The 11,327-nt window shown below is 38.7% G+C and overlaps 2 protein-coding genes across 3 annotated transcripts in view; one reads left to right on the top strand and one right to left on the bottom strand.

Moving 5' to 3' along the window:
* zgc:158403 (tetratricopeptide repeat protein 39A) overlaps positions 1 to 5,924 on the top strand; it is a 19,257-nt gene extending 13,333 nt beyond the window's left edge. For both annotated transcript variants that reach the window (XM_046039449.1, XM_046039441.1), the window contains exon 18: positions 4,996 to 5,924. In XM_046039449.1, coding sequence (XP_045895405.1) covers positions 4,996 to 5,104 — 109 coding nt within the window. In that variant the 3' untranslated portion in view covers positions 5,105 to 5,924. The remainder of the gene's footprint in view (positions 1 to 4,995) is intronic.
* A 1,682-nt stretch (positions 5,925 to 7,606) lies between these two features.
* On the bottom strand, positions 7,607 to 9,434 carry gadd45gip1 (growth arrest and DNA-damage-inducible, gamma interacting protein 1). The gene is made up of 2 exons (XM_046039456.1): positions 8,974 to 9,434; positions 7,607 to 8,085 (listed from the first exon to the last, which is right to left on the bottom strand). The coding sequence occupies exons 1-2, from the start codon at positions 9,372 to 9,374 to the stop codon at positions 7,794 to 7,796; spliced, it is 693 nt and encodes a 230-aa protein (XP_045895412.1). The 5' UTR covers positions 9,375 to 9,434; the 3' UTR covers positions 7,607 to 7,793.
* Positions 9,435 to 11,327: the final 1,893 nt, after the last annotated feature.

The following is an 11,327-nucleotide window of genomic DNA, read 5'->3' as shown; positions in this document are numbered from 1 at the left end:
AAGTTTCACTCGACTCTACATGGGTTCTTTTCAAATGTGTCTTTATTATTTCCCTGTGTCTTTAGAAAAGTACCCACCTTCAAGCAGAAGATAGCAGGGAAGTCTCCTCCGACTGAGAAGTTTGCTATCCGTAAAGCCAGACGCTACAAGGCTCCCTGCCCAACCCGGTTACCAGTGCCAGTGCTGGTAAAGAGACACACACACACACACACACACACACACACACACACACACACACACACACACACACACACACACACACACACACACACACACACACACACACACACACACACACACAATAAGCTCTATGCTTGACTCTCAGAGCCTTCCAACAGTATTCATCGTTTCATTATAGGAGATGATGTACATGTGGAACGGTTTCAGTATGATCAGCAAACGACCAGAACTGACTGAAGGCATGATGCAGACTTTGGTGGATGCAGAGCGCACCCTGCTAGAATCTCCTGGTAACACAACGTATTCCAAACATTGTGCCAGAACAAAACCCCTACCACCTAACATTTAACTGTAGACAAAATGAGATCACTTCGCACATGACTGTGTAACGTCTGTGCTGGTGATGTCTGCTCCTTCCTCTACAGAAAATGACTATTCAGTGGATGACCGCTGTCTGATCCACATGCTGAAGGGTCTCTGTTTGAAGAACCAGGGTCTCCTCCAAGCTGCTGAGGAATGCTTCAACAAAGTGTTTTCCAGGTGAGCTCCAGTGGATTAATTTCAAGTGTGTGATGATTATTCCCTGTTCACTCTGCATGCAACTCTGCAAGACATTTTCTAGAAAACCATTCACCTGTTGTGCACAGAGAGGTGTGTGTGTGTGTGTGTGTGTGTGTGTGTCAAAGACGCTTTAATGCTTAGCTTTTGTCCAAATCTTAAATCAAGCTATTCCTCATGCCTCTCATTTAAGGGCTGCTCTTAAGTGGGTGTATTGACAATGTAATATTTGCTTAGCAATTATACTCATAACAACATCAAGTCAAGTGAATGTTTACTTTGCAATCAAGAATGACATTACTGCTTGTTGAAATCACACAGATATTGACTGCTTATGACTAAGGAGGCTTTCAAGCTAGTTCTTGTGAGAACCATTTGTCACCTGCCCTCTTGGAAAAACTAAGCAAACCTATCTGTAAAATGTACCTGTATGGGACAGTTCTCATTCTTTCTGTGTGTGCTCAGTGAAAAGAAGATCAGGTTTGACCATTACCTGGTGCCCAACTCTCTGGTTGAGCTCAGTCTGCTCTACATAGACCAAGGCAGAAGGGATGAGGCTATTAAACTACTGCACAAGGCCAAGTAAGTTACTCCTTTTTATAGTCACTGATGCACACGAGACAATCAAATCTTGCCTCAGGATATGTCTTTTTCATTCTAGTAGCCATAGAATGTGTGTCTTTAATACAGAAATGCAGTGCTTTAGAGTTGAAAAGGTGTCAGTACTGTTAACCAGCAGCCTGCATGGCTTGCACATGCTCCATTTGGGTGCATGGATTGTCTGCATTCATTATTGTGAGGGATATACATTTATAGTTTGTAATATAAAACGCTAAAAATAATTAATGCGTTACACATTTGCTGACAATTTGGGGGCATTAGCAAAATTCAGCTGCCTTCCAACTGCACTCTAGACCACATACTATACCTCACATGGCAGCAAATTTTGCTTTCTCTTGTGTGTTCTTTGAGTAGACAATGGGCCCTTCCACCATGAGCAGACTATGAGCAGAGTATTTTTACATTGCAGTATTACTTAAGTAAAGGATCTGAGTACTGCTTCCATCACAGACCATGAGAACATACATTTTTTAATTTAAAATTTTTGTTTTATTTAACCAGGTGAGTGTCATTGAGATTAAAATCAAAAAGAACATGTAAAAGACATCAAGTACACATACATATATAACACAAGCCCCTGTGTTGAATAAGGCAGACTACAACTTTATAAACAGCAACACTGACCAATGTTCACCTGCTCCATATCCTTCAGAGTTGAAACAAAATGTCTATAAGGAATAAAGGCAGTCAATTTCAACGAGTTCTGAAGAAGGTTCCAAGCAGAAGGTGCAGCAAACATGAGGGCTTTTTATACCTAATTCTGTTCGGACACGGGGGACCAACAAGTGTAGGACGTCCTTTGAACGTAATCCATAATGGCCTTGAGTACTTGTTAAAAAGATACTCAAATAGGTAGGAGCTAGTCCAAGAAGTGCCTTATAGATGAAACACAGCTAATGAGTGTACCTTCTTGCATAAAGAGAGAGCCATTTAGCTTTATAGTAAAGGGTACAATGATGTATCCTATAATTACAACCAGTGAAAAAACGCAATGCACAATGCTACACAACATCCAATTTCTGTAGGCATTGGGCGGAAGCATTCATATATATATCAGATCACCATAATCTAATTTGAGATGAAAAGTGGCCGTCACCAGGTATTTTTCTAGCGCAAATGGATAAGCATGATTTTGATCTGTAGAGAAAGCCAGGCTTTATGATGAGCTTAGAAACCAGGTTGCTAATATGAGTTCTGAAACACAGTTTACAATCAATGATTATACCTAAAATATTTATAACTGTTAACTAACTCAATTTCATTTCCTTCAAAAGTTGAGATACTTGAAGTAGTAACTGGAAGTTGTCTTGAGTTTGTGAATACCATTACTTTGGACCTTTCTGCATTTAAGACCAACTTCAGCTGTTTTAAAGGGCTCTGAACAATATTGAAAGCAGACTGCAAAAAATCAAGGGCTGGTGCAGTAGATGATGCAGTACAGTAAATAACAGTGTCATCAGCATAAAAATGATACATAGCATTCGATAGATTATCACAAAGATTGGAAATGGGCCAAAAGGAAGAAAAAGAGCCAGCCCTCTGAACAGTTTGGGTTCTACCTGACAGATAATTTGCAAACCAATCTACTGAATGCTTAGACAGGTCACCAGAATGCGGTGATCAACTGTATCAAAAGCTTTTGAAAGATCTATGAACAGTGCAGCGCATATTTTCTTGTTATCCAGTGCCCCAACAATATCTTTTATCACTTTCAATGCTGCAGATATGGTGCTGTATTTCCTAAAACCACATTGAAAGGGGGATAAGATATCATTTGAATTCCTTTAGCTGCTCACCAACCAAACATTCAAAGAGGTTGGCTAAAACACACAGCTTGGAAATAGGCCTATAGTTGTTTAAAAATAGAGGGATTGCCCCCTTTTAGTAGGGGTGTAACATGGGCTGACTTCCATACTTTAGGGATATCATTTTCAATAAATTTTCAATTAAAGATATAAGATAGAGTCTTTGCAATGAAGTCAGCTGCTAACTTTAGAAAGAAGGGGTCAAGTTTATCAGGCTTTGTAGACTTTTTTTTTTGTCTAATTCCTGAAGAGCTTTATTAAATTTTCGAAACTGATAGAGGAGAATTATAAAATAGTTTGTCAGGAGGTAAGCATGGGTCAGAGGGGTGCTCCTGCGCACTGGGACCAGAAGAAGCAAGGCATGAGGATTCAAATAAGGATCCTGAAGAAATAAAGTGCTCATTAAAGCAAGCTAACATTGTTGGTTTATTAGTCACCTTGCCGGAATCAATCATAACATGAGGGGGTAGTTCACTACAACTAATGTTTCCAAAGGAGGCTTTAATGATTTTCCAGAACTTGCTTGGATTTTTTGTGGTTTCACAAAGGAAATACTCTGATTTTGACTTTTTAATGAGAGATGTAAGCCTATTTCTCAGTTGCCAATCAGCATCAGTCATTTATTATAAAGTGGCAGTGAATAATAAGTAAGAGTAGGCCTACTCAGTTATATTGAAATTAAATGTACTTTAGTTTTACGGTAAGTAGCCCCTGTGTAATGTAATCATTATAACAGCCTTGTAACAAATACTACTTTACTTAAACACTGATTTGCTTTTCTTGCATTAAAAGTTTGATACCGCTCTCATACAGTAAAAGTAGGGCAGGTGTGTATTTGCTTAGCTTAAAGACAGGAAACTGGTAAATTGCTAGATTGGCTCTGTCCAAATGTGACAAAATCAGGCAACCACAGCCAAGAAATAATTTGGTGCAATAGCCTTAGTTTTTGTACGCATTACAATCAAAATATAACATGCTAAATAGTGAGATATTGAGGTGCTAGTAGTTAAATTTTGTTAGGGAAATAGCTAGCTTTGTCCAAAGCTATGTGTCCAGTCCTTATGCTAAGTTAAGCTAACTGGCTGCTGGCTGCAGCTTCATATTAACACACTTCATCATGTAACCCTCAGCTACAAATAACATTATGTGTGTTTCCCAAAACATTGAACCATTGACATAAATATGCACTGAAGTTGTGCATTGACACATTAGTCTGTCAATATGTATGTATGTATGTATGTAATACATTTATAATTTATTACTATATTGCTGCTTATTAAATTTATTTATTGCAAATGGAATTATTCCACCAACGTCTTTATTTTTTTTTTTTTTACCCGACTGTTAGGACAGGACACAATCTGTCTTTGGTTGCTCATTGTATTGCCACTACAGGACCACTAGAGGTCGCTCTCTGTCCATTAGGTCTTAAACACAGGTTTTATCCACTCACTGGGAATGATCATGTTTATATTGAAGGTGCCTATGACAAACACTGTAGTTACTGCACATATTGAATATCAACCCTCTGCTCCCATTGAATATATGGCAACTTTCTGTGCAGATTGCAACATTCAGTCGAGACTTAGTTCACAGAAAACAAAATGAATGAACAAAAAAAAAAAAAGAATAGCAGCCTAAAAGGTGCAAAGCTAATAAAATTTCATTGTAGGTGTTCTCGATAGTTTACATGTAGGTGGTGTTGAGAGGCCTCCATCATGGCAGTCAGCATATAATATTCAATATAACACCTAAATCTACCTCATCTTGATGAGGATGTGGTGCCTCTTTTCTGTAATGCTTTAACCTTCTCTTCTGTTTTGACTTGCAGACAGAACTACAAAGACTACTCGATGGAGTCTCGTACACAGTTCAGGGTACACGCAGCTCTGGCCAAACTTAAAGCTGACCCTGGTGCTGAGGAGGACACTCATCTGTAGGAAGCTTCAGGATTACAAACTCTCCTCACACTGGACTCTCTGTTTCCCTCACAGTTATGGCTGTTTCAGCTTTGTGCCCAGTTTCTAACCTATATCTATATTTCAACAAATGAATACTGGGTATTTTATCACTGTGTTTGGGTTTACCTTTTCAGGCATTTTGGTGTCACATTATGCATTAACATATCATTGGACAAAGGTATAACCTGGTATAAGCCCGTCCTTTCCAGATTGGCTTCCGAGAACATAAATCAGTCAAGTGGAGTTTGACATTTTGAGCTGAGGGACAGCGTATATACAGTAGACACTTTATGTTATGAACAACGTTTTTATTGTTTACATTGAAAATTAAAAAACACTATATTTTAATCAACAATTGATTGTAAGCCACTATGAATGTCCAATGTAAGAAATGTTGTGACTTAATGAATTGTATAGTATTTACTTGATTTTACTTTGTTGAAGGAACTCCACGATAGTAACATAATCTTAAGTACCTTAAACTGTGCTGTGTTGGAATGGCGTTTTAAGGTGTTAATGGTATTTCATATTTCACATTTCATACCTAGTTAGTTATCTGGCCTTGAGAAATGTGTGACCTACAGTCAGCAGCCAGTATTTTGTGCACCGAGTCATGCATTGCGGATCACTAAATTTTCCCACTCTGTATGGTTGGATGGTAGGTGCATTCGAGGACGGCATGCCACGGCTGAAGCGGTGAAACAACAGTGTTTAGACAGATCTGGATCAGTGCGTTCACTTACCACAAACTTGTATGCATTAATTATTTCTGCTTAAATAAATTTTACGTATGAATGTCTGTTTTGTCTTGTAATATATAATATATACAGCCACACAAAAAGTATGGGAACCCTTTGGAATTACCTGTATTTCTGCATAAATTGGACATAAAATGTGATCTGATTTTCATCTAAGTCACAACAATAGACAAACACAGCCTGCTTAAGCCAATACCACACAAGCAATTAAATGTTTTCATGTTTATGCTCACGTGTAAACATTCACAGTGTAGGTTGACAAAAATGTGAACCCTTGGATTTAATAAGTGGTTGACACTCCTTTGGCAGTAATAACCTCAACCAAATGTTTCCTGTAGTTGCAGATCAGACCTGATCAACAGTCAGGAGGAATTTTAGATCATTCCTCTTTACAAAACTGTTTCGCTTCAGCATTATTCTTGGGATGTCGATAAATTTTGGATTTCATTTTCCCGTTGATGGCAACCCCTCCAGGCCCTGAGGCAGCCCCAAACCATGATTCCCCCTCCACTATACTTCACAGTTTGGATGAGGTTTTGATGACCACTTCGGTTTCATCTGTGCACAGAATATTTTGTCAGTAATACTGTGAATCATCCAGGTGCTATTTTGCAAACTGCAGCAATGTTTTGTTTTGGACAGCAGTGGCTTCCTCCGTGGTGTCCTCCATTCCTGTTTAGCGTTTTATGTATTGAGTCTCCTTTTTTGCCTATAAATTAAATTAAAAGACTACATACTAGTATCAAATAGTAAAACTTGTTCTGCATGTAAATTGATGTAGAAATATTTTGTCAATGTTATTAGGTAGCTGGTTACAGTGAACGATCTCTGAAAATCATCTTCTCTACCCAAAAGTTATTCAGGAAAATGGCAGATGCCCAGAAATGTGATAACATTTGGAAATATAGCCTACAACGATTGAGGATTACCAAGTGATGTAGCAAGGATAGGCTACACAGTTAACGAGTAGGCCTAATGTAGTTTTATCACTTGTTTTTAATAAAGTGGCCATTTTAATTAACACCAACTGCACTGCTGAGGGTTTAACTGTGCATAAACTTGCCAAAGAAACATAAGTTTATCACGGTCAGCCATGTTTGTTTACATTTAGCATCACGTACCACCATGCAACTGAAACGCATTGAGGTTAGAAGTCTGATATTTCAACTTGGAAATTTCCCAGTTCCAACCCGTCTGGAACTTGGCATCTATCTCAGGTATGCTGAGAGCTCTTTTGTTCAAGGCATGGTTCACATCAGGTAATGCTTCATCAGAATAGCTAAATTAAAACTGGTGTTCGTTTTTTTTTTTTATAGGGCAGGCAGCTTTAACAAACACCTCCAATCTTGTCTCATTGATTGGACTCCAGTTTGGCTGACTCCTGACTCCAATTAGCTTTTGGAGAAGTCAGTAGCCTCGGGGTTCACACAGTTTTTCCACCCAGCACTGTGAATGTTTACTCGTGTTCAATGAAAACATATAATTGTTTCTGTGGTGTTAGTTTAAGCTGACTGTTTCTCTATTGTTGTGACTTGGATGAAGATCAGATCACATTTGATGACCAATTTAAACAGAAATCCAGGTAATTCCAAAGAGTTCACACTGTATATATATTTTAAAATACTTTACAAAATGCGTTCTGAACAGATTAATTAATTTCAGTGACTGCTAAATACATACAGAGGTCATGAAAATTAACATAAGCTTGAGAAATGAGCAAAACAACCCTGGATTTTTTTAATTGTTTTTTTTTTACAGAAGAAAAAAAATAAAAACATGTAAGGGTTCTTTATTCCAAGTCATTACATATGCCATCAGGTAACACAAAACACGGAAAGTCTGTTTTTCAGGTGAGTTTTTGTTATGCAGCACCCCTTCCATTCTTCTAAATACTTATTTGTCTGAAATGACTATGAGGAGGCAGCAGGAGGTGTGACAGCGGGTGCCACCTGCTCATCTTTCAGTCTGCGTTTCATTAGTTTCTTCTTCTTCTTCTCTTCCTTTTCTATTTCAGCAACCATTTCCAAGAACTTGGGGCTGCGGGGGTCCACTGCGTAGCCAAAACGCTCTCTGGCCTCAGCCAGCAACTTTGCACGGCGAGCTTTCTCCTCCTTTAGCTTGTGCTTGGTTTCACGCTTTTCTCTGCGCCAATCCGCAACCATCTTGGGCATTTTGGCCATGTTCGCTGCTATGAGTTTCTCTCTGTGATGGACATAGAAAAGATTAGTACAACAGATGTTAATGTTCACATTATGTCTCAATAACTATTAGATTTGGTGTGGAATTTGGTTGATCTTCACAGGATGAATTGTAATACGTTGATAATCCCCTGATTCTTGTTCTGCTCTTGTTTGTTTATCTGGATCTCTTTAGCTTAAAACTAGTCTCCCAGTCCATAAAGAAAATACAATAAAAAACATCAGATTATATATATATATATATATATATATTATATATATATATATATATATATATATATATATATATATATATATATATTATATATATATATATACACACACACACACACACACATATACACATACATATACACACACACACACACACCTCTAGGCACACATTCAGTTATACATAATCACTCTTTATTTATATGGAACGGTGCACGTTAGTGATCATTGCTGTTAACATCAGTTAAATGTGGCAGGGATAATTTGACAATTTGCACTCGTAGTCCCAACAACTGTCCCATTCACAGAATATGCACATACAGCACTAAAAGAAGTAGTCGATGGACAGAAAAATAACTGCAAACTACTTAGCTTATCAGATAATTGTTTAAATTATTCTTTGCTTCTCATTTTAAAGGATTTGCTACTTTTCTCTGTAGTGTGTTAACATGGTTACACAGATAAATTATCTAACCTGTATTTGTTGCTGGTTATGTTCTCCTGTGTGTTAGTGTCTTGGCCCCAGTTTGTGCCTCTTATATTTACCATTACACAGTGGTAATTATGTACGTAATTACCATTAGGTACTGGTAAAACATACAGTGTTCGTGTTAACAGAAAACTCGTTAACTACCTGTCCGATAATTGATGCATTGACATTAGCTACGGTAGCATTACTTACTTTGCCAACCGTTTTTCGGCTTCCTGCTTCTCCTTTGCCGCGATGTTCCTCAGCATCACCTCTAACGGAGGGTGCCACTCGTTCTCCTCTGCGATGATCTTGTCCAGCTCCTCATGGCTGGGCCACAGTGAGGCAGGATCGATGCCTGACGCCGAGCCGTACCGCCCGAACACCTTCCTGTCATACCGGGCCGTCTTCTGCCACTCCGGCGTCTTCTCGCTGTCCTTGTCTGGAACAAACGGCTCGCGGAGGTTCAGCTTTAAAGGCTTTGGGTTATAGCACGCTGTCTGCAGTAGAAACCCACTTTGACAGTTCGCAGAAAGTACAGTTTTTGAAGATGAAATCCCTTTCAAAGTCCTACATAACACTGCAGTCCTCCTGCACAGAATGGACGCCGCCATCTTTTTTCATCCACACGAAGGACCCGGAGTAAAGGTGACTAACGCGGTGCCTGTTCATCACGGCTGATGGTCTGTGGTATCATTTAGTAGGTTGAAACGCTTACCTTCAGTTAGATACGGCCGTATTGTTGGCTAGGTAGAGCCTATATTTTATTTATACAGCTTATTGCATTACAAATAAAATACATTAATCAGAAAATCAGCATATGACAGAAAAATGATAAAATATTCAAGTCGTGCTGAAACATATAATCTAGGTTATTAATTAATTAATCGGCAATAGATTATTTGTAAAAAAAAAAAAATAATAATAATAAAAAATAAAATCTAAAAAACCGTTGTTAATTAATATGATGTTTGTCATTTTGTAAGCAAAAAAACAACCATTCTCTATTTGCAGCTTCTCACATGTGAGGATTTGCTACTTTTATCTTGAATAGGCCTATACGAATGAAAATTGAACGATAGATTTACAATTAATCCTGAATATAATTATAAAATAATACAGTTGAATCAATATTAAAATATTGTTAGTTGCAGCTCTAGATGAAAGGAAAGCAACGAAGAGAGAAAGAAGGGGACAGCATGTTTCAACTGCAAGATGTGCTTGAGTCAAAGTAGAGAAACTTTTAATGTATCATCTGTCGGTTTGTTTCAGGTCTTTGAGGCAGTATAACTAAACAAATGTTCCTTCTCCTTGTGGTTTGCTATGTTGCAACAGTTTATGACATTTTAAAGTATTTCATAAGAAATAATTTCCCCTAGGTTCAGCTGTATTAGGGAATTGTGATGGACAAATGTCAAAAGGTCCATAGATGAATCATTTTCAGTGGCACTTTCAGTCACTGAGGAGTTAAGTTTAGTAGTGGGGGGAAATGTTTTTCACTCAACATCCCTGTTGACTTGGATGTAGTTGTGAGCAGGTGGGCTGTAGCCAGGGCACCAGAGCAAGAAAGGGAGCTGGGACTCTCTTAGCACCTTCTTTGAACAATTAAGGACCACTGGGCAGGGGAATAAACCTTCTTTGAAAGAGAGGATCTTTGTTTTAACCTCCTTAGCCCCACCTCCTCATTCCTCTTTTAGTTTCCTCCACCCTCCCTCAACTTTTATATTTGATTTCTTTTCAACAAGCGCAGATAGAACAAATGGAGTTGCTCTGGAGTGCAGCACTCACAGACACAGATGTCATCGCTTTTGTGTCGTGGGAGCGCGCAGAGCTCTCCATCGTCATTAAAGATTTAGGGTTCCCATGGCAGGGGTAGCACTAGGCTGGAGGTGGGGGTGGGCATGACAGAGGCTTAATTTGGCTTAGGAGCGATCTGGTGCCAAGCCCGGAGCTTTAGGGATCACATCAACGTCAGTCACAGGCAAATAGGCTTGTTAGCAGTTAGACGATAAGGGTATGGTGGCTGGATGACAGGTCTATTTCTGAGTGAATATGTGAGGAGGAGGGATGGGTGGTATATTAATACATGTTTAGGGAAGTTATATAGAACATGCTCACCTGAACTGTGACTTTGTTACCTCTTGAAATTGCATCTGTTTTTACAGGTTAGTCAGGGTTGTGTTGGGCTTACAGCCCCCCAGCATGAGAATTGCTGTTTGCCAATAGCACATCCACTACTTTATCCACCAATTCAATAATCAATTAAGGAAGAAAATGATGGGCAGATTAAAAATAATAATAATGGTTAGTTGCGGCCGTGTTATGCTTGACATTTTTATAGATGCGTGTGCTTTAATGCACTCCTTCTTGTAATATAAAGACACCTTAAATAAGAGCAGCGCATCAATGTGGGCCATCTAATTAAATTTTAACACATCCACATGCTTATAAGCACATGCAAAATTCATGCTCAAATGACAGGAGCTGTAGCCTCATGTCAGTGACCTTTGCCTCACTGCACCCATTTAATCCTGTTAATACAGTTCATAATTTTACAAGTGGTGCCC

The sequence above is a fragment of the Micropterus dolomieu genome, linkage group LG02 (assembly GCF_021292245.1).
Source record: "Micropterus dolomieu isolate WLL.071019.BEF.003 ecotype Adirondacks linkage group LG02, ASM2129224v1, whole genome shotgun sequence".
NCBI lineage: Eukaryota > Metazoa > Chordata > Actinopteri > Centrarchiformes > Centrarchidae > Micropterus > Micropterus dolomieu.
Note: the sequence above shows the minus strand (reverse complement) of the source record. Positions and strands in the feature narration are given on the sequence as shown.